The 24411-nt window shown below is 37.4% G+C and overlaps 1 protein-coding gene across 1 annotated transcript; it reads left to right on the top strand.

The window, feature by feature from the left end:
- Nucleotides 1-911: 911 nt before the first annotated feature.
- On the top strand, nucleotides 912-19900 carry OMA1 (OMA1 zinc metallopeptidase). The gene is made up of 8 exons (XM_074152380.1): nucleotides 912-1434; nucleotides 1869-2097; nucleotides 3150-3323; nucleotides 3415-3522; nucleotides 5584-5712; nucleotides 9631-9705; nucleotides 11426-11575; nucleotides 19056-19900. Exons 1-8 carry the CDS (start codon nucleotides 926-928, stop codon nucleotides 19272-19274), a joined length of 1593 nt encoding a protein of 530 aa, XP_074008481.1. The 5' UTR covers nucleotides 912-925; the 3' UTR covers nucleotides 19275-19900.
- Nucleotides 19901-24411: the final 4511 nt, after the last annotated feature.

Genomic DNA, 24411 nt, shown 5'->3' with positions numbered 1-24411 from the left:
GGCGGCCAGAGCTCTTCCCGCTTCCCCCCCCCGCCCCGCTCCAGGCGGGCCCCTCAGAGTGACACGTCTCCCCCTCTCCCCTCCGGCCGTCTCCTCACGTCTGCCCGTATCACGATAGTCGCCGGCACCGAGGCCGGGGGGGCTGCTTGCGTGCGGGATGCCGGGCGCTGAGGGCCGGCAGCGGAGGTCAGCCCCCAAGGCCTCTGCCAGAAGGGGAGGATGAGGGAAAGGCGGGGGGAGCCGGCGGTTCTTGGCCCTGAGGAGGGGAGCCGAGGTCTCTGTTAGAGCCAGCGGGTGAAAACGCCGCCGTGGGGCCCCTCGGGCGGGGTGACCGGTGCTGAGGCCTGCCCGGCCCGGTGGGAAGGTGTTTCCATACTCCTTGAGTCAGGGGCTACCGGCTGGGAGACGCTTGGTTTCGCTGTGTGGAGTCGTTTTGTTTCTAGGCCGGCTGTAGCAGATCGGCATCCTGCGTTCAAGAGCAAAGTATTAGCAAAATGCTCAATAGATTCAGGTTTTCCTCAGTGTGTGTGACTGGCACCTGTGGCAAAGAGCCCAGCACGGAAAGGTGATGGTGCACACGTGTCTTCCACAAGGGACACCTGCAGTCATTCTGATCTGGTGGTAAAAAAAGTGAAAGAAAAAAAAAAAATCACATTTTTATTTTCAGTGATATAAGACATGGACTTTTTCACAGTCAAAAGCAGATTGATACCTTAAAACTACAACAGGCTGCAGTTGTAACTGTGACAATTCTTGTGCAATTCCAACTGTTGGCAAACAAATACATCATATCTGTTCAGCTGAAATGAAGAAACATTTCAAAGTTTCATGTTTGGGTGGTTTTCTTAATACCTCTGCTTGCTTTTTTTTTTTTTTTTTTTTTTTTTTTTTTGTCTTTGTTTCAGGGTAACCACCCAAAGAAGTTATGAATATCATCTGTGGTCTAAAGTTGCCTGGCAGGAACTGTATTTTCTTTCATTTGGCTTCTTTGACTAGGCAGAGGAAATGCAGTAACCTCTGTAGGTCTTACTCAGGATATTGCCGAACTCAAGTCAGTTGTACACGAGATAGATGCCAAAGGCTGGATTTGAGTAGAAATACTAGAAACTGTTTTTTGACTGGAAGGTCTGACTCCTACAGAAACTTCATCGGTAAAGGACAGAGGTGTCTTTTGAATGTCTCAAATACAGAAGTATACAAGAATGCAAACCACAGTTCGGGACGGTTTTGCTTCCAACCTTCTCAGCTGTTGGGGGAGAAGACCACATCCTTCCACATCAATTCTGTAGGGCAACTCCTACATTGTTTTTCTGCTTGGAACACTCGGATCATCAGGTCTTTTCGCACATCACCATCATTTCAGGCTGCACCAGTTCCTCTTTTCTGGATTATTGTTAAGCCAGCTCAGAAATTATTTGCTATCATTCTTGGCAGGTAAAATACTATCTTACTTCCTCTCTCAATGTAAGACCCCGTTATGCAAAGATATGTGCATGAGTTTGTTGGTTTTTCTGGAGAGTGGCAGGTGTATTTGTAGTTTTTTCATTTTAATACCTGTGCAAAATTTTGTAGGACTAGGGCGTAGACTGACAGTTTGCTCAACAAGAAGTTGTTTCCATTATCAGAGGTGTTAGGTGTATCTTTTGCTCTTCTCATTCTTGTTTACGTGTGGTAGAGGGAGATGAACCAGACACTATGGGGCATTCCTTCTCATTTGGGAGGGAAGAAATGGAGTAGAAGCCAATTAGAGTGTAACCTTCCATAAGCTCTTACATGAGGTGAGACTGTAATATAGAATACAGCAAGGACAGACACTAACAAATTCCTTTTTAACTATGTCCTAAGTTGACAACGTTTGTATCTTACAGGAGCATAAGAAATTGGTGGAAAGCACTTCCTCCTAATAAGCGGGAACTTTTTAAAGAAAGTGCAAGGAAAAATAAATGGAAGATACTCCTGGGTGTTAGTAGCTTAGGAGTTTTATTTGTCATGTTTTATTTTACACACTTGGAGGAGACACCCATCACTGGGCGCGCTCGACTGTTGGTGTTCGGAAAAGAGCATTTTAGGCAACTGTCACAGATGGAATATGATATGGTAAGATTTTTTAATCTAAATAGTCTAAAATTGTTAATGATTTTTTTAGCGATGAGATGGACACAACCAGGTTTGTTCGCCCTAATTCGTTCTGAATTTCATGCTCAGAACTGTGCAGAGCACCCCCATCAGCTACCCCCTCCTCTTGTCCCCATCCTCTGTAATAGTTCCTTTTCCATAAGCAAACCATTCAGGGATACATGATGGTTAAAGAACACGTTATATGTATGTAGCAAATGTTTTTAACTGTGTTATTGTAATATAACAAGAAATATAAAAACCTGGTAGAAGCAATAAAAGCATAGATAATAGGTACATGCTCAGATCTAATTTTCTGGGCTGATTTGAGCATTCTTTGGCACTTGTTTAAGGTCCTTTCTTCTAAGCTGTCACTTTCTAAGGCAGTACTCCACCTGCATTCAATTCTACTTTTTTTTTCCATTGGATCAGCTCATTTTTCTTTAATTGCTTTCTTTTAAACTGTCTATTTTACTAATTTCTGTACCTTTGAGTTCTGTGATTTTCTGTTCTGAAGTCAGTAAAGCTTGATAATCCAGCCATATACATATGTCACTATTCCATCAGATGGAGAATGTGAGATAAGAACATAGCAAAAGAAGTACAAGGATATATTCAAATTACATCTTTTGTATAAATTTACCCACATTATGAATTACAACAGAAATATACAGATAGATAAAAACTGTGAATTCAAATGGAAATTCAGGAAGGTATAGAAAGGTTTGTTAAATTGTGATGCCAAAGCTCAACTGTGTATTAGGGAAACACCAGATACAGGAGAATGTAAGACCAAGTTTATATTATCTTATTTTTGATCTGTGGTCAGTTTACTTCCTTTTAAATTTAACAATCCTTAACTTGTGTGTCTGAAAGCCTGAATCTAATGTATTTGCTTTGGCTATATGAAAGAAAAATGTATTAAAACTGAGATTTAACTAGGGTGCGTGTAGCTGCTAAATTAGTTTACCAATTAGTCATTTACCATGTGTTTCTTCTGCATGGCCATCAGTGATTTCATATTTTTTTTTCAGTGGATGGAGGAATTCAAAAATAAAATGTTGCCTGAGACAGATGCACGCTATCAGGTTGTGGAGAGAGTTGTTGGTCATTTATCTGAAAGCAATAAGGACATCCCACAGGTCTCAGCACTCGAGTGGGTTATCCATGTGGTAGACGAACCAGGTGTAAATGCTTTTGTGCTTCCAGTAAGTTGAACCCAGTACAAAAAATATTAGTAATATTGAAACAGCATTTTATTTATGTCTTCTACTTAATTTTCACTCTTTTTATTTACAGAATGGCCAAGTGTTTGTTTTCACTGGGTTGCTCAATGCGGTTTCTGATATTCATCAGCTGTCTTTCATTTTGGGACATGAAATAGCTCACGCTGTGCTGGAACATGCAGTAAGTATTTAAAGAAGGCTGTCTAAAATTCTTAAATGAATTCTAATTAATTTTTTCCTATCACCAACCAAGTCCTTTAGCAGTCAGTGTTAGCACAAAGTCTGCCAGTGCTGCCAGTTTTCATAACTGTACAGATGGATTATGGCCCACTATTAACAGTCATTAGAACTTGGTCTGGAGATGCCTCTCCTCCTGTAGCACAAACATAAGGAACTAGGAGGTACTCAGCAACTCAGTTTGTTACTCCTAAACTTGTTAGTATCTACAGAAGTGGATATACTTTAATAAATGATTCTAAAATACATGATCTTCTTCTTATACTAGCATACAGTTGTAGAATGCTAAACTGCAGAATGGCCGCAACTTGATTCTGCATTTACAGATGATTGCTTTCATAAACTTAATTTTTCCATATCCTGTTATGGGTATATTGAAATTGGTAGTTCTTTGCCTTTTGAACAGAATGGATGGAATAATTTTGTTGTGCTTTGTAGGTACAACTGTGACAAAAGAAGATGGTATGGAAGTGTGCCTCATACTGCTCTAGATTGGCTTGATTCGCTAGAAAATGCTTCTTTGCTCACAAATTGATTTCTTTCTGTGTATGTCATTTTTAAAAATTGTATTCATTATCTGTCCATCCGTTTGAGAATACATAATCATAGAATCGTAGAAGCATTTAGGTTGGAAAAGACTTATGATCATTGAGTCCAACTGTTAACCCAGCACTGCCAAGTCCCTCAGCACAACATCTGCATGTGTTTTAAATACCTCTAGGGACGGTCTCTCAACCACTTCCCTGTTCCAATGCTTGACAACCCCATCAGTGAAGAAATTTTTCTTAATATCTATCCTAAACCCCTGGTGCAACTTGAGGCTGTTTCCTCTTGTCATATCGCCTGTTCCTTGGGAGAAGAGACTGACCCCCACCTCAGTTCACCCTCCTTTCAGGGAGTTGTGGAGAGCGAGAAGGTCTCCCCTCAGCCTCCTTTTCTCCAGGCTGAACAATCCCAGCTCCCTCAGCTGTTCTTCACAAGACTTGTTCTCCAGATCCCTCACCAGCTCCGTTGCTCTTCTCTGGACATACTCCAGCACCTCAATGTCTTTCTTGCAGTGAGGGGCCCAAAACTGGACACAGTATTTGAGGTGGGGCCTCACCAGTACCCAGTACAGGGGGACAGTCACTGCCCTAGTCCTGCTGGCCACATTATTTCAGATAACCTTGTAAAAATAAAGATCCTGCTAAAATTGCAAAGCTAATCTGGAAATGGGTAAATACATTTTAAAGGCAGTGGAAATATAGGAGAATTCCTTTACTGCACCTTGTATGACTTTGGATAAGCACCAGTTCACATTATAGTTTCTTGGGCTCAGTTGGGCCAACTAACTTGTTAAACTCTTAAAAAAACATTTTTTATAATAAAAAGGACTTACCTTGTTTGTATGGAACTTGTGTCACCCAACTGGCATAGGGAAAAGTATTGCATAATCTGGCTTATAATCAATTTGTTGCATGTCAAATAGAGCTCTGGAAAACAGAAGAATTTAGATTTCTTTCTTCAGGTTCTTTTAGTTTCTGAAACTAAAGGAATGCAACAGAAAATAAAGAATAAATATATTATGCTTAGTGTCCCCTTATCCCATTAGTGTTCCTGTCTAAATGACGTCTATCCCTTCTCAAATTAATGTAAAGAACAGTCTTCTAGGTCTTTTTATAGATTTTGTTGTTGTTCCAGCTGAGGTGTTTCATGGCCTTTTTACTAAAGAACTCTGTGTGCATGCTGCCGTCATCTTACCTCAGGCTTTGCATCTCTCAAATTGAGAGATTGCCAAGGTGTACTTATTCCAGCTGTATTTATGCAGTTGTGGTGGATTCTAGACTGAAAGTACCTTTTATCCAACTGAAATTTTTGTGTAAGCAGGTGAGCTTGTGCTTGCCCTGTCCCTGTGGCTGCGTAGAAAAAAAAAAAATAGTGATTTTTACAGTGTTTCTAAATTCTATTATGTTCTCAAGAAACATCAGACAGTAAGGAGTGAAAATGGGACAATTTCTGTTTGCAGGCAGAGAAAGCCAGCCTGGTTCACTTCTTGGATTTTCTCTCGCTCATCTTTCTCACAATGATTTGGGCCATCTGTCCCCGTGATAGTTTGGCAGTCGTTGGCCAGTGGATTCAGAGCAAGTTGCAGGAGGTAAGACTGACATTTCGTGTTATTCTTCCCCAAGTTCCATGGAAAAACATTTTTAATCTTGGGGAGATAGTACCACTAAATAGTATGTTTGGGGAAAAGGGCAAGAGGAGAAATATTAAAAGCAAAAATTAGTATTTGAGTATTTTTTGAATGAAATAGATTTTTATAAAAATCTGCTTTAGTTGATACATATTTTCTTTTCTTATCTTGAAGAACTTTAGAATCCCCTTAGTGACTCTGTGTCGCTGAACAGGCTCTGAGTACCTGATTGCCAATGAAGTTAGATGATTGTCTTTCTGAAATGTAGCTCATCTTTTAAAGCTGTATATGTTGAAATGCCATGTTTTTATTTTGAGTAGTTGTTAAATTGTTTCTAAATGAAATAAAATGTATGGATTTCTTTAAATACATTGTTAGTGGTAAGATAAGAAAACTGAGAATCTAAACACTCTTTAAAAGTATAAACCATGCTACAATAAAGCTTGCTGAAATAATCTTTTCAGACAGCATATATTCCAATAAAGTAAAATTCAGAGGCTTTGTGGTGCCATTTTTCTTCAACAGTCTAATTTACTCTCTGCCTCCAGACAGTTACTGATCCATTTCTTTTTTAAAAAGCGGGTGTTTTTAAAAGAAATTTTGCTTACATCATAAAACTTGAATCTGAAGTGAAAGATTTAAGTGAGAGCTCTTTGGTTTCTTTGACTTCTCTTGATGCTTTTCCTGAGATTTCCCCTGGTTCCTCAAAACCATAAAATTAAACATAACCAATCTGTTTTGGTAGTTCTTATGCTAATTAGTAGACGTGTGGATTCTGAACATAAATTTTCTCTAAAGAGCTTGGATATTTGTACGAGTAGCTAAGAAACCAATACATTGATGAATGCTAGCCAGCATTTTGAAGAGCTGAATTTGGAAAAAGCAAAGTGTGAATCAATCCTGAGACTGCTCATAATTTAGACAGCAAAGACTTAACTCCCTGTCAGCATCTTTTCTCCTCTTCCAGGCTAACGGCAACTGATATTTTGGCATCGTGGATTGGAGTTGTGCTTTACGTTGCAAATGCAATCTGGGTTTAAGATGATAGTCCTGGTCTGCTATAGATAAGATCTATCACATATGAGATATTGTATAGTAATGTCCTGCTTCAAAACTCTGATCAAACTCATCTTCAGTAACATTAAACATATCCATAGGTAATGCAGAATGGATAAGTGATTAATATTGGCAAAGCTTTCATCCCGTATACCAAAGATGCTGAATAGAAATTTTTGTTTCTGTTACTCACTCAGGACTGCAATATCTGTTTGTTTCCTCCATTCAATGTTTTCCTGTTGTGCTTCTGTGAAAATGAACCTTTCTGCATGTTTTCTCAGGATGTTTCTTTTCCTCTTCCATGACTGTATTTTACTTTCTGAAGTTTTAGCATCCCACTCTATGAAACGGTTATTTAAGCCACGTTGTGATACTTGCTTTTGTTTCAGTATTTGTTTTTCTTTTAATGTCCTCAGAGGCTTAACTTTTTTACCTACCGACTATTGTTTATTTTTCCTTATTGACTATAGGTAATTTCCAGTGACTCTTCATAGGCCTTTTGGCATGCTGTAGCTCCAGTTCTGCTTTTTTTCTCCGAAGCTAGTGGGTTTGCTTGCCTTAAGAAATTGTTAAGTTCTCTTCTGGGATTCATTCATGGTTGTTCTCTAGTCATGTATTTCTGAACTGACACGTGTTGGCTTTGGTTTTACAGCAGCAGTTATTTTATATGGGAACTAAAGCATAGGAACTATTCTTGGAGTGGCGCAAAGCATGACTCTCAGTTTTACTTATGTCCTGCACACTGCTATGTATAGTTACAGTACTTCATATTCCCTTTCTTGTTCACCTAGCACCATTAGATTTGTATTTCATGTGGAAAATGGTGATTTTGTGTAGTCAACTTACCTGAAACTTCCTTTTCTTTAACATACACAGAAAGCCCTCATAATTGATTTAAAAAATCAAATCCATCTTCTTTATTATGTCCAATTTCTGAGAAAGATTTTTAGATCAGAGTTTGAAGATTTAATTTTTCATTCCAGCAGTCACAAGAGATTTTTTTTTGTTTAAATTCATTTTTCAGTAGCAGATGAATAGTATTGTATGTTAGATGCCTCAAGACCCTTTGATGTGACCACTGCTGAGACTTTATTGGTTAGGAGCACACTGTGAAAGAGAACCCGGGTTTTCTCAAGAGATTCAGATTATTTTACAGTTTTAATTTTAGATCTGAAGAAGAAACACATGGAATTCTGAACTAGATTCTTTCCAGATGTTCTATTAAGACACATGCATTCAATTTCTGATTTCCTAAATTTCTGCAAATCTTTTTTAGAGATGGATGATACCCCTTCTTCTTAAAAATTATTGTAAACATCCCAGAGAAGAAAACAACAAGTAGTTGTAACTGAAGAAATAGGAAATTGCCTGCTTGTGTAAGCCTCTGCTCTAGTTAGTGCTTTGGGTAGTCCTGTTACCAGTTTCATCTCCCTGAGAAATGTTTAATAATTGAACAAATAGTTTATCTGGCTAACTGGGAAATGGTGCTTCAGGAATATATGACAGACTAGCCAGGGATATCTTTGCCTTTCGGTAAATATATGCACTCCAGTAGACCCAGAGCACTTTTCAAGGCAATAGAAATATATATATTCCACTTCAAATAATGACTTTATCTTCAGAGGATTGTGAAAATAGACTTGTAATTGCAGTGTTTAAGGTCTGTAAGGAAATTGAGAACTCGGAGAGTGACCTCGTCTACGCTTACTTGTAAACCAGTGTATTTGACTTGAAAAGACCTGCAGAGCTTTGGCTGGCTTTTATTTTTGGCCTTGTAAAGAAAAACTATCAGGAATACTTTAGAAAGAAGCTACAAGTTACAGATATCTTTAGGTACTGAAATGATTGGACCACTTCTTTTGGTGCTCTTCATTTCTATCTGCTTTTTGGCTTGGGTTTGTTGTTTGTTCGTGGGTTTTTTTCTGGAACATATAAGGAGGGCATATTTCTTTAACTAGTTAAAGAGCTGATAAAGCCTCTTCCTTTTCACTAACCACATCCCCGTTCTTCAGTTGATATTTTCTAATCGATGCCTGGACCAGAATGTTGCGATGTGTTCCTTATCTCTGCGGGAGCAGGGTGTTTTAACAAGTCCTGATTTGCATTTACTGTAACCTGTTATACAAGGGCAAGGCTGCCCAAATCTACATGAACTCTATGTGCTAGAAGATCCTGCTTCATATGGCTAAATAACCCTTTGAGAAAACTACCACTCTCTCTTAGTGTGCATTAACACAATGTCACACCCTAGAAAAAAGGGAGAAGAGTTGGTCAGGTTTACATTTTCTAGTTTGATTTCTCAAGGGCCATTTGCATCTTGTGTTGGGGAATAATCATGACAAAGGAGTAATTTCTGCATGAAAATGTTTATAGCTACATTCCATACCGCGGGCTGTTTACCATACAAAATAGATCATAGCAGGTTTAAAGAAAGTTGTCATAAAAATTCAAGGGAACCACTGGATTTTTTTTACATACTGTTGCTACAACAAAAATCTTAATGCCAATGAAAGAGTGAGGTGAAAAAATCCTAGTTTAAAATTGGCATTAACTCTTTAGTTGCTGCAAAATGCAGTGAGACTGGCTGATGAGAGGGGCCATGAAAATATGTGTAACTTGAATTGATTTCCACTGAATACAGGATCAATGAGTTACATATAGGAATTAAAGATTGCATTAAGAAAAATGAATACTGATCGCGTGCAATGTGAACATGATAGATAAACACCTTTTCTTATGAGAAGGTTAGAAAAATAGCTACAATGCTTTAGCTTTGAACCTATTCAAAACCAAGAAATAAAGCTTTGATGTTTTTCTTTGCAGTTTATGTTTGATAGACCGTACAGCAGAACATTGGAGGCTGAAGCTGATAAAGTAGGACTTCAGTTTGCAGCAAAGGTAAACTACAACTGGCTTGTTTTATTAGCAATTTACCAGACATGTTTTGATTTCTATTATAATCAGAGGGAGTTTCACACTTATTACAGAGGTAAATTGTGTGTGGGAGGGTTCCCAAATTTTTGAAGATACAGGGGTTAATGAAGTAGTGAGAAATAAAACAGTTTGTAGGGAAAGACAAAGTCATTCTGGCTAAACTGTATGTAATAAAATTGAAGTTTATAAAGTTGTGTATTAATAGCTGCATAGTATACTTTCTATGTAGTTTATTACTATTAGGAAAAAAAAAAAGGCACATATTTATAAAGAGGAGAATACCAAATAGTGAGCATCCCTAAGTAGGTAATAGTTAATTGTATGTAAAGCTATAAATTGACCTTTAGATTTTTGGTTTTCTAGTTTCCAACTATTGTGAGAAGTTCTGAGGAATGCTTTACTCTGTTGTTATGCACCTAAAATAATCTGATCTATAGTATCCTCATAACAATACAGTAAAATTTAAGAACATTTTGATAGTGTGATTATATTTTCTGTGTTTACTGATAATTACAAAATAAATCAATATTGTTCTAGTATTTAAAGATTTGGTCTAAATAAATGTGGCTTTGCTAAAATAAGATAAAAATTTGGTCAGAAACTACTCAGCATTTTTTTTGTTATTTGGTTTTTCGGTCACTTCTTGTTTGGTCCCAGTGGATTTTAGTTCTAAAATACAAAACCAAAAAGAACTTTTAATTCTAGCTCAGTGCAATAGAGCTAGATAAGGGTTAGATAATTATGAGAGCACTGCCATCTAGTGTTAATATTTTATAAGGAAAGTTTCCTTTTCTTAATAATTACTAATATTTCTTCAAGGAGGAGGTTTTAAAATTAACTTCAATTCTGGGATTGCAACTACGTTTGTAGTTTAAAGTTATCTAAGGGAATAATACAATCCATGAAAAAAATATAATTGCTGTGTGGGTGGTCACTTAAACAAGTGAAAATTTATGTAAAAAATTTTCTTTTTTTCCCCCTTTTCACTTAAATACAAATATAAAGGAGTCTCTTGGTGATACACAAATGCCTCTCTTAAAGTTAGTGTTCCACGGCTTTCTATGGTTAAATATATACCTCTATGGAGAGAGAAAGGAATTCTGCAGAATTATTATTGTAATTTGTTGTGGATTACACAGATCACCCTTGAAAAAGGCAGTGTAATCACTTATAGAAAAGTTCATTTTTAGAGATATTTAAGTATGAACTATTTTCACTTCGTATCTTTGACTCTAAGCTTCTTTCTGTAAATCTGCCTAAATCTGTAGAGATTATTAAATTTGTTGTTCTGCAGTGCTGTGTCTAGCAAATATAGCTTCAAAGCAGCAGCAGAGGTTTGGGGTTGTTTTTTGTTTGTCTTTTTCTAAAGAAGAAGTACATGCCAGAAATTGTGAAACTGTTTGGTTTTTTTCCTGAATTGTCCAATTCAGGTGTAAGTTTTTTAAGATCGGTGGAACTGCATATATACTAAAAGGAATTAATCCCGTGTCTGTCTGGATGACTTTTTTACTTCCTTTAGATATTTTAGAGGAGCTTTTTCCTGTTTGGTCCCCCTGAGGGGGACGTCTAAACAGGTTTTAGAGATTTAAAACATAAGATATCTTTTGTAATTCAGTATCCATTAGAATGTGTATTGTATTACTTTAAAAATATAGGGGTGTCTACATTTCTTTTCTGTTTTCAGGCTTGTGTGGATGTACGAGCAAGCAGTGTATTTTGGCAACAAATGGAATTAGCAGAAACCATTCAAGGGCAGCCCAAGTTACCCGAGTGGCTCTCCACGCACCCTTCTCACGAAAACAGAGCTGAGCACTTAGACCGGCTTATTCCAGAGGTGAGCAGAGTTGAAGGAAGTGTGTCTTTGTCTCTTAGGCCGGTTGCCAGAATTGGTTTGGTATTGATTCACGAGCTACTTTGGTATTGATTCACAATCTGCTCTTTTAGCATCGTGCTTATCTTTATCCTTACACAAATTTTCTGTTACAAACTCTCAACCTGAAAGATTTTATGAAATGAGGAAAAATTAAGAAAGCACAAGGAAAACGTAATTTTCTAGGGTTTTTTTTCTTTTCTGTCCAATTTCTGATCAAAGAGTAGTACTTTTGCTCTTGAATGGGCTTCCTGGTATAGATGTGACAGCATGACAGCTCTTATTCATTCTTTTCTGGGTTTTTTGCCATTTTGTAAGCCAGTGTTGGGCCCTAAACTGTCCTGACTTTTCTTGCTTTGGTAGCTGGCCTTAGGCTGTCAAACAGAGAATGCTCCATCCTGTCCTGTCTCTCTCATTGATGTGGGATTGAATACACCTCAAATAACTGTGCCTCGAAAGAATGTCAGATCTCCAGTAGCAGATTTCTTAATAGCCCTAGTTACGATAGGTCTCTGTAGATTTTGCAGCCTGCTTTTTCCTTCACATCTCTGTTCCGTCACATTAGGGAGCAAATTTTACCAAACTACGAGGAATTTGAGCTAATTCACAAAATTGCTCATCAATCTGCAGTCTTTTCTCTGTTCTTTCTTTCAGAATTCCTCTCAGAGGAATGCCAAGTGGATAACAACTCGGGGATTCTCTTAATTTGATGCACTACTCGCTGGTAGCTTGAGAACAGAGAACTGTTCCAAGTTTAGTAGTCTTAGTTTGTTTACTATTTCTTTAAATAGGGAGGTGTTTAACTACGGAACAATAGCATGGATTGGTTTTTGCCTAGTTTTTTCTTTTTAAAAGATAATGTTAAAGCACTTCACAACAGCACTGTTTTTCAGCAATCTAAACTGCATTGGGAAATTCCCTTTCTTATAACCGACTGGTAATTTCTTCTTCCTCTTTTTTTTTTTTTATTTCTTAAACTCTCAGTCACTTTCAGTCTTTCTCAGTTCCAAACTGTAAAGACAGTTGAAGATTTATTGGCAGAGGGAACACTAAAATGTTGAGGTGTTTGCTGATTTCAAAGGAGAAAAAAAAATAATTCATGAATCCTTTGAAGAGAATGAATGCAGTAAATATTCTAAATAATGGCATAAATCAAAATTAACATTAGGGGTAGGAGGACTGGCTGGGCTGAATATTTTAAATTAATATACAGAAATTCTGTACTTCGCAAAAACAGGTTGTGAGACTATTTTGATGGATTTTCTAACACATTAGAGCAGCTGAATGGAAAATAGTACTTGTTCTGAAGTCTCAGTTTAATTAGATTGAACACAAAGGGTTCACAATCTTTTATTTTCATACAGTTGTTGACTGGCTTATAAAGTGGTAATGACATAAGTTACTACTTATGTTCCATCTACCCCAGGACCGAGCAAATAAGTTAAATAACTGAGCAACTGTGTAGAACTGGCAGGTGTGTTATTTCTGTCTTGTCTCTTGTAGTTTAGCAGGTGGAGCAACCTTCATCTTTTTATAGCCACTTTCACTTCCAAAAGCAGTGGAGGCTTGGAAATTTTCTTCCAAAAGACAATGGAGGAGGAGGTGTTTTCATTTACCTTTAACCTTAAACATTCTTTGGAGTAGGACGAGAAAGCAGGGGCTGAAGGCTTCGTGTTTTTAATAGAAATTCACTAGATATCCGAGGTTAATATCCCAAAAGTGGAATAAAATGAAAGAAGGTATGTAGAGGTGTTGGAGGCTTTTTGTCTGAAGCATTGACTCCCCTTCATCTGAGACCTGCCTTGAAGCTGGATCCTCAGATATTTAAAGGGAATCCCAGGACTTGGTTATTGTTCGATATCAGTGCCTTTTTGTTTCATTGTTCACATACTTAACACCTTTTAAAACAGTATTTTTACAATATATTGATGGTCATTAGATATTCAGAGGCTGGGGGAGAAGCCAAATTTCAAAAGGAGACTTTTTCTCTCTCTAGTCTCTCTCCGTGAAGAAATTGTACTTCTTGGACTTAGTATCAGATCCAGCATGAGCAAGAAACAAGGGTTTAAATCCTAAAAAAACCCAAACAAACCTCTGCTGGGTTTTACCTTTGTACTTGACTTTGAATATTACTTCAGTTGAAATTGCCCTTCCTCTGAAGATATGAATGAAACAGTTGGGTTTGTATTAATGATTCTGTTACAAATATTGTTCTGTTTAATATACTGATGATTTTGAAGCTGAAATGATTTCAGGACAATATAATATCTATTATTAGACCAGCTACTGTAGCTGGGGGTAATAGGGACAAGGTTTTGGACTTCTCAGGCCACACAGGTGTTTCTGTACAGGCTTCTAAGCAAGTTCATAGTAAGATGCGATCGTATAAAGTGAGAGATTTTCTTCAGGTAATGAAATGGCATGTCTCAATGAGGTGACTTAACAGTCTCAGGAAATGTAAATTAAAGCAGGAATATCACAGGGACTCTCATTTCACATAATTAAACCTCATTTGATTTGCTCTCTGTCTTTTAAAAATCTTGCATCTGGTTTTCTGAACAAGTTGAAAGCTATCGCCAAGCTGAGGAATTAGTAAATAAGAGAGGTATAAGCAGTTACCAAGTGGTACTGTCCTGGAAAGGAAATTTTAAAAGTTTTACCATGTTTTTAAAGGCTTCCCCCCTCAGACTGGGAGGGATTTGGATTGTAAACTAGAAAAACAGAATATACTGTTAAATATGAAACTGAAATATCCTAGAATTCCTACGTGGAAGGTGGTGAGATGCTTGGTAAAGGCCTATGCATTTTATTTTCAGAAAAAGAAATCTTAAAATAATTTTGTGCTCCTGAGAAGGATGCTTACCATTGTTCTGGAGAGAAAAATTGTGCAAGTGTAGTGCCAGAGAGAAGCTTTAGGATCTTCTAGTTCATCTCTGTACCTTTTATTTTAATGTTCTCTGACCTGCTACAGTTTGTCTACCTTTCTCCTACTATGCTGTCCACATAAAACACTGTACATCAGCTGAAGCCTCAGCTCTACTGAATAGAGCAGAGGGTTATCTACTGAGCTTTGCCTGCAACATGAAAATTCATCTTGACGTGACATTTGCTTTTTTGGCATCGTGTTGTTGGCTCAGATTCCATTTTTGATTCACTGTAACTCCCCTTTCCCACTCTTTCTTGTGGAAATGCTGTGTCGAGATCATTTCAAGAGTAATACTAAGTTGGGATATGTCACCTCTACTGCTTCTCTTTTGTTATCTAGGTCAATTAACTTGTCAAACAACAAAAAAAGTTAATTTGTTTACTTTGGCAAGACCCATTCTTGTCAAACCCACATTGGCTGTTCATAATTCTTATTACTGTTTGGGTAGTTATTGCTTATTCCTCAGTCTGCTGCCTTTTGGGATATTGAAGAGACATTTATTTTGCTTCCTTTTCAAAAATGGGTTGGTATATTTGCCCTTTGCTTAAGATGTGAAGATTACTTCAAGTAATTCTAGTACTAGAATATATTAATTAAGCCTTATCAATGTGAAAACTTAAAGGAAAATAAGGATAAAAAATACTGACCTGTTGTTCCCATAAAGTTGTTAAATATTTTGTCACTATTTCCATTTATATGCCAACAGAAGCAGTGAAAGATTTGAAATATTAGCATTATATATAGCTTGCTTTTCTTCTCTGTCAAGTAGCATATCTATCTGTTCCTTTAACCATCTTCTTACTAGTACTACCTTTGTAGAACTCATTGTCTTCCTTATTCCTGCGGATTGTAATTCATTTTGCAACTCAGTGTTTCTTATTTTTTAATATTTTTTTTCCTTTTTTTTTCCCTATATGCTTGTGCTATTTCTTAGTTTTTGTCAGAACTGCAGGGTCAGAGCATAAGTCAGCCCTGCCGAGGTAATCGCAGTTAATACACAACAGACTGTAACCCTTGGCCTGGTTTGTGGACAAGAGCATGATGTGACTTTTATACGGGGAGAGCTGTCAGCCTTGAGGAGTAGGATGCACTCCAAAAGGCTGTAAGGGGTCGAGATGCAGCAGTTAGCCTGGTGTCTGTGACAGTGGTGAAGGATTAAGAGTGAGAGCTAAAAATTACTTTTTTTTTTTTCTCTATAGTTGTCTCTGCTGGTAGGCTTTGTATGAAAGCAATAGGACGAGGCGGACCACCCTAATTCCTGTGCCTTCCCCCCTCCCAGCATGTTGTAGGAGGTGATTGCAATTGTATTGATAAGAAAAACAGCTTCACCTTTGTTACTTACAAGCAATAGTTTTGATGTTTTATTTGAGACCTCCTGAACCAGTAAGGATGCAGGTGGTCTTTATTCTGAACAGCAGTACTCCTCTCTTAAGGTTAACCTGAAAAGACCAGCATTAAAGTATTCTCAGTTCCCAGGTGAATCTAGGTACTCACTCTACCTAGTTAACCTTGTCTCAGTTCTCTCCATCTTCTCTATTGAGAACACTCTTCAGTATAAACAGTCAATGAAACATTCTTATTATAATACCAACATGCATGTGCTTCATTAAGAATCCTTTTACTTGTTCTCTTACCCAAACTGTCAAAAACCAATTTAATGGAGCAATATTAAATTACCAGATTTGAAGTGGCTAGTGGTTTCGGAAGTACAGTACGGCTGACCATGTTGGGCTGTTCTGTCTTTCAGGAAAACTCATATTGTAAGCTCCTCAGCCTATTAATGGCATTCTAATGATGTTACAGAGCTACTGGCATAAACGAAATAGCAGCAGTTAACTGAGTCAGGGAAAGAGCATTTTCTAACCAGGGTTGAATGTCGCATGGCAGCCGCAAACATACATACAGAGGCTACTTCCACTAGAGTCCGTAGCGAATATAGCTGTCTTTAACAGCGAGATGACGTGTCAACAGAGCTTTCCACTCTCATAACTGTACTCTTTTTAATGGCATGTGAGTTGATGGTGTTCAGTAGATGCTTTCTACCCCCTTGCACAGCTTTACATCTAGTGAGGATGCAAAGACATCAACAGGGTTAAAACGTTAACTCTGAAACGTTGTTTTCTACCTTTGCTGTTGTGACTTTAGTATTTTGGATAAGTGAAACCATGGAAATAGGCCAGGCGCTATATAGCCACAAAAACCAGAGATACAAAATTGCTAAATTAGTTTAAAAGAGGATTATGTTGCCCTTTCCAGGATACAGCCTAAATCTTCATATTTCCATTTGCCTTGAATAATGCTGCTTGACATTAATGCAGTCTTGCAGCAGCTTATGTTCTGGAAGAGAACAAGAGAAAACTCTTGGTTTGTCATAAATGTCAGTTTAGAAATGAATTGGTCACTGAAGCAGAAGAGTGTTCAGCGGTACAGTTACATTTGGTGACTACATGGACATTCATGCTGTAGAAAAACAAATCCTGAAGGCTTTATTCATATATTTTAAAAGTTAGACAAGAGGAATATTTGCATGTCTAATCCAGACTTGTGTATCCAGGAATTTGAATGTTACATTTCAGCAAGAGACAGCTGGAGGAATTCTTGCTGCGTTCCTGGAGTGCGTCTTTTTCCAAAACCAGTTGTTAAATTTGAATTCTATTTGTTTCTAGCCATTTACAGCAAACTCTTTGTTAGTTGACTGTAATAAAGTTAGGGAGAAATATGTTTTGGTACCTCCTTATTACAGAGAAATGAGTTAAGAAGCTCTGTGCTTCTATTTTAAAATCTGCTGTAGTAAGATGTATCCAGTGTCTCCTGTGGAAGAGTACCAAATTGTTTCAAAATGATGGGCAAATACTTATGCATGGGGATACTGGAATATTTGATTTGATATTTCAGCCAAATCTGGTATATATAAAGAAAATTTAAAATTTCTGCTGTTTTTTTTAAGTGTAGTGCTAGGACTGCTATGAAAAATGTGTTACTTTCTTTGTCCTCTTTAATCCATCTAGAACTAATGAATCAACTCATGCTTTCCGCTAACAGGCCCTGGTACTGGTCAGGAGGCACCTGGCTACAGCTCAGGATGGGTCTGGCCATTACTTTTCAAGAATCCACGGTTAGGAAGTGAAGTGGAATAAAATATGCATTTGAACTTATTGTCCCATTAAAGGATTAAAAATAAAGATGGACATTAATCTGCCCATAGTTTTATGCTGTTAATTGAGGCCAAGATGCAGATAATATCACATAAAAGAGACCGTACCACAGTGTCCGTTGATTAATGCTAAATACCAGGCTAGTTTGTGACTTGGTGTTTTCTTGGTGTTTAATTATGCAAATCTTGAAAAAATAGTTCTCAGCGGAGATGTAGAACCCTCTAAAATTGTACATATAATATATTGCTATATGATCCATAGGATCTTACTTTTCTTGATTAGTTTAATTGGGTTTTGTAGGAGAATCCATGGATACTAGTAGGTCTGTGTGCAACCACTTGCAAAGTACTGCATTGGACTTAGTTGTGTGATATCCATTGTTAGCTCTAAAATGAGCTGCCAGTTTGTATGGACTAATTAAGGTATGTTCGGCTTTGTGAAAATAAATGTCAACCTAAGCATCCTTTAAAACAGCTGAGTCTATCCAGGTTTATATCAATTTCTCCATGGTGCCTTGAGACGTTAGATTCATCCATTGTCATGCCTTTCTCAGATTGCCCACGAGACAGGATGATCTGGGGGGAGTGCGCTCGCGTTAATGGATTTTTATTCTCTGGGAAATTTTTTGGCTCCTTCGTGCCTCTACTTTCTAATCCATAGAGTGGAAACAACGGCACTCATGCAATGAACAGGAGTAACTTAAAGTTTGGTCTCTTAGCACTAATCTGTTGATTTAGATAAATGTTTACATTCTAGAGGCATTATTTTCTGACAATACTTGGAAATATTCAAATGCTTCTTGGAGATGAGATCGCCTGTGTAACTGGACCTTAACTGTATGGATCAACCATCTGGATCTCTGTGCTGACCAGTTAAATGTCCATTATGCTATTGGAGATTTTTCCCTCCATTGTTGAATCAGACATCTCTATATAGTTACTTCAATAACAGAATGTATCTGATGAAGTAAATTATTCATGGCACTTTTTTTCTTGATGCAGTCATTTTAGTTTACACGTGAATGTGAATTAAAAGGTAAAAAGTACCGATGTGGACAATATCACATAACATAGCTGGAGAACTTCCTATCTATTTATGCTGTACCTTTTAGAGTATCCATTCTTTGAGATTTTCATTCTTCATTGTTCTTTTTTTTCCCATTGTTTTACCATATTGCTACATTTCTTCTCAGGAATTCTTGGTTTCTGTTGACAAGTTGTTTGGTAACAACTCAGACTCAGTGTTACACTCACTAAGCTTTATGTGCAAATGCAGACCTTACTGGAAAGCCAAATCGCTGTCTGAAACCTCTTGTGTTTTTCTTATTTAAATGAGCTTGATTTGTTTTCCTATGTATTCACAGGCTCTTAAAATAAGAGAGAGCTGCAATTGCCCATCTCTTTCTGGACCAGATCCTCGCCTCATTTTCAAACTTAACATGCAACATCTTCTGGAATCATCTAAAGATCAAGAAACCCCAAATTCTACAAAGCCAGATCTCTCAAAACCAAAACTGGATTTTCCTCACACTCAAAAAGTGGAAGATATGCCAGTAACTTTTGCAGTCAAACCTACAAACTAATGATGATAATTTTCACGTTTTATGGAACTTGTGGTCCCTGAAGGTCTGTCTTATAACACGAATTTGTCTTTGAACCATAAAGAAGATGTAGCTACTCATATTCGATGTTTCTTTTATGTGATCTCTCACTCAAAACAATAAGGAACCATGCCCACACAAGAAGAGCACTGTGCTGGAGCAGAAAGTTTCTTATTCATCAAGAGTTACTAAAATAAATCACTTCTCAGGGGAAAGATAATCTCATACAATCCAGTCACACAGTGTAATTTTCAGCTTTATCAGGCTCACCTTGATCAGAGGACAGATAAACCAGAAGTGTCCCTAAAGCAGAGGAAAAAGTACCATTTTCATCACTTAATTTGTCTGGTTTATCTTGCTGTAATTTGGGTTAGATCTGTTCAGCTTCATTTGAGAAATAATGAGGGGAGCCTACCACCTGTTCCACATATAGAATGTTTAAAAATATTAAGCTGAGATGCGGTAATAGCCTATGGGCTAGATACACCCCCACTTAATTAGGTGGAATTACTGCTGGGATTTTTCTTCTTTCTAAGGCGTTTTAGAATATGGATTGATTCAACATTTCTCTTCAAAGCACCCTGGAAGGGTTGCGCAAAGTTCAATTTAAAGAAAAAAAAAAAAAGGAGTTAAATAATTTTCAAGGAAGTCTTTCTTCTGAAAAAACCCCACTATATAAGAACCACAGTTTGTAGCTTGCAAGGATGGCTGTTGTCTTTTTAAAATGATCAGCGTGCCTTATCAGAGGCTGGATTTAGTGCAATGACATTTGATTTGGATATATCCATTTGGATAGAAGTGGTTGCTGATGTGGAAATATATTATGTAGTAGACATACAACAAGATTCCTTGACTCCACAGCTTTCTCAGCTGTACCTTATCCTAAAAGGTGACTTCTCTTCAGGAAACTGGCATCTAATGCTGAGCATTCCCACGTTCCTCCAATCCCCCTGAAGCCACATGTTTTATACTGTGAAGACCAGTATGCACAATATAGGTAAAGCTCAGTATAGCCAGCATGCTCATCTTCATTTGCAACTGTTTTGAGTTATCCTTGCTTTGCAGTTGATGAAAACACTGAAATGTCGATTTTGCAGGAAGACATAGAAAGAGGCAGAAGTGAATGAAACCAAAACCAAACGGAAACCCACTTCCTTTATCTGTTAAGATGTACTTGCTATTAGATTTTGCAGCTCGCTTGTATTAAAACAAAAATCTGTTTTATGCATGGTAGTGTTTTACATGAAGGGGGACACTGAAAATATTTTACAGTGAATTGTATTTTGAAAGATCCTTTTTTATATATGGAGAGGGACAGACTTTATCATATTTCTTCAATTAAGGCAGAATGCAAGCTTTTTAAAAGGAAAAAATAAACTATTCAGTGCTGTCAGTGAATATAGTTAGAAAAAAAGATTGTGAAATAAGTAATTCCTTTACTGACTTGAGTCGACGAACCGGGGTCCTTGGAGAGACGCCAGCAACTACCTAACTTATCTCTATTCAGAGGTAAGTTGATGTGTCTGTAATGTTGATGATTCTAGCTCCGATTATATAGGTCTAGATTGGCTGCTTATTGCTTACAAGCTGGTTTTAAATCTCTGCTCAATACTCCTGGCAAGAAGCAGAAGGTCCATCCTGACCATTATTCATCCATCCATTTTTATTCTTAGTGACAGGGGTTTTTGTAACTGCCGTTCAGTGATGTGTTGAAGCATTTGGACATTGTCACCTGAAGGTAAACAGAAAAATACACCATTTAAGATTTCCCTGTGGACCTTATAGTTTATACTGCAACACCGAGACTCCGACACTGCTGCCTCTCTCTGGCTCCAGTGTCAAAGCTTGTTTTGTTATCCAGGGCTCCTGGTTGATGTGCAACTTGATGCTTGTGTCTGTTAGGTCTAAGGAGAACACAGAGAAGTTTTGTAGCATTCAAGATGAAGTATGAAACTACACAAGTTTCATATTTCTACTGTTTTAAGTGGCTTAACTATTGCAGTGGAATGCTGAAGATGTAATTTTTAATTTCACCAAGGGAGATTGGTGGGGTTTTTTTTGTTTGGTTTTGGTGTTCGGGTTTTTTTTTTAAATTTGTATGTAAATGATCTTGTGAGCATGATCAGGGTGATGTGAGAGAAGAGGTTTCAAGGGAGAGGTAATAGTTTATATTAGACCAACAAAGGGCTTATGGACTTTTTCCAACTGTACTGGTCTAATAAAACATATCTCTCTCCTTACAAACCTTACATATGCATACACACACGTATGTAAGTGTATATATGTAAAGTGCACACACAGACACAAGAGTTAGGCTTCTACACTAAAAAACTTTAAAGTCCAAAATGGGATGTTGAAAATTTCAGTTTTTAACTTTAAATATTAAATTATCCCTAATATTTTTTTCAAGTGCTTTTGGAGAGATTTCTTCTTTCTGCTTCTCTTGACTGGCCAACACACAAAACGCCTTGTGCTCATCTGCCTCTTGGAGGGCATTTTTTCCTTAAACTGTTACTGAATACTATATATGGCATCTGGCTATCTTGTTAAAGTATTTCCTTTTTTTCTTTCTTGAACATAAAAATGACCAAAATGTTGCTTTCCAAGGGTTTGGCAACTCATAGTAAAAATTGCACTTTTAAAATTAAAGAACATATAGTAATTGAAGTTGTGTGTGTATATATCATAATATATTCTTATATATAATACAAATAAACTATAATATATTGAGATATTATTAATCATAATAATTATAATTTCAGAATAAGTCCCTTAAGAAAATACTACAGTTGCAAGCTTTTCATTGCAGAAACTTTCACTGTAGAAACTTTCCATTGCAGTCGTGTAACTCAGTGTGTCACAGGAGAAATAGGTCTAGAAAGGTTGTTGAAGGAATTCAGTACCTGAAAGAGACATGTCACAGAGGAGGGAGAATTGCGGCTAAAGTGAAAGAAGGTAAGATCGATTGGTACAAATGCATCTGCATTTCCACCCCCAGTACTGCATGCTGTACTTCGCTGCTTCCTGTTGAAAGACTAAACATATAGTACAAATTTCACTAAATCTCTTAATGCATTTACTGCAGTGGGAGTGTTGAGAGATTTGATAAGCAGGGAATGTGCATTCAAGGCAGTCCTGTAATAAAAACAGCTCCGTATAACTTTTGGTTTGTCATGTTTACTCTTTTTTTTTTTTTCCTTTTTTTTTTTAAACTTGATATACATAAGTGCCAGGAAAGCAAAGCAAACATCTGTTAGAATGCTCTTTGTTCTTGAATTCTGTTTGTAGTCCTTAAAAGAGAACAATCCTGCAAGCTTGATGCTTTTTTCATACATTATGTAGGCTGCCACAGATTTATTTTTTTTTTTCTCAGTGTGGTGTTTATATCTCAATATCCCTGCTTGAAAACCTATTTCCAATATAATAGTGTGTTGTAAGCTGTTTTACTGCCATCAAAATTCTCTCTGCTGAAAATCCTTGTTGTTTTTCTAGACCTTGAGAGCTTTTGAAGGGGGAGCGGGATGATCACAAGGTGTGGTTGGTAGCAGAGGTAGCAGGGTGAGACTTTCCTGTCGGCAGTACGTTGTGACTTCTTTAGCTTTCCATTCCATATTGCGGAGTGTGGTTTAGTCCCCTACAGTGAGGACTGCTACTAATAACTTGCATTTCTAGATCGCTTGAAGCACGTAAATACTCGTGAAGCTTTTCCATAATACCTGCATAGGTGAGCTTTTGAACAGTTTTACTGGAGATACTGAAGCTCAGTAAAATAGTGATTTTTAGCAAAACTTTGTGAAGATCAGTGAAGAAATCTGGGGCTAGAACTTTGGCGTTCTGAATCATTCCTTAGCTTAGTACAGCACACTGCATAACGTCTGCGCCTCTAAAACCAGAGTCCTCACAGCAAATTGAAGTGATAGGCTTTGGGTGATTGTTATATTTATACAGTTTGTCACCTTGATGTGTATCTGCAGAGGTTAGGTGTACCTCTATGCATACTTAATGAAGTACAGTTATTTGTTCTTGATGTAGTTATTTCTAAATTACTTTCTTTTATGCGTAAACTGGTTATTGGTTTGAGGTTTTTCACTGCCCACCATCACTAAGGAGGCAATGCCTAAATCTGTTGACATGGTGATTATTTAATCTCAAAAAAAGTTTAATTATTTCAAATCTCTGTTTCCACCACAGAACCAGGGTTTGTTATATATTTATTGTCACATTAGCTGTAAGATAACACTGCATAAAAGTTGGCTACAAGTCTTCCTTTCCCGTGCCCCCACCCCATCTTTTTCTTGTGCTGCGGGTGTCTCTGCTAGAAGCAGGCAGAGCTGCTGAGGGAGGAGTCAGGATTAGCAGAATGGACTTTTAAATAAGTCAAATAAAAGATAGAGTTGAATGTTCTGCCTGTGATAACTTTATTGCTGGGGTTGGCAATTGTTGGCAGATCTGTAAAGAGAAGTGACTGAGTGTCTCTGGTGTCCCTCATTGCTGCCTGCGCATATTGCAGGCATCCAGTAAATGCGCTGTTTGATCTCCTGGAGCCTAAGGCTATATGCCAAATGCAGGGCTAGCATAATATTCCTGGCTACATTCTTCTGGCTGTGCTGGTTAAAGGCTGTTGTTCTTGGTACGAGCTGGGGGCTCTTACCCTGATTTATGAATGGATGCAAAGAATTGTTATCTCCAGCACATAAATTTATTGTAACTATTAAACTCAGCTAAAATTGAACCTGTTGACCTGGAAGTGAATGGCTCCATAACATTTCATTAATCCTTTGAGTTGTTTAATTTCTGCTAATTTGATATTTCAGATATGATCTTCTCTACAGATATAATGGCTTAATTAGTATACATTACATGATGTCTCTTCACACTACGGCGTGTACAGTATTTATCCACTAGAAAAGTAATTCAGTAGAGCTCAATTATAATACATTGACTAAAGCATAAAAGTTGAAAAGAATATGTGCAGTAGTCATTATATTTTAAGCATAAACATTTTTCAAGCAGTCTTCTAGTTGTTGATATCTATCACCTTCTAAAAACGATGTTCCAAACCCTTTTGTTACGGCTTACTAAAATATTTCAACTTAGAATGGGATTCTGACAATACTGG

The sequence above is a fragment of the Numenius arquata genome, chromosome 8, assembly GCF_964106895.1.
Source record: "Numenius arquata chromosome 8, bNumArq3.hap1.1, whole genome shotgun sequence".
Classification (NCBI taxonomy): Eukaryota; Metazoa; Chordata; class Aves; order Charadriiformes; family Scolopacidae; genus Numenius; species Numenius arquata.
The sequence above is the reverse complement of the archived record's forward strand: the minus strand, read 5'-3'. Positions and strand labels throughout refer to the sequence as shown.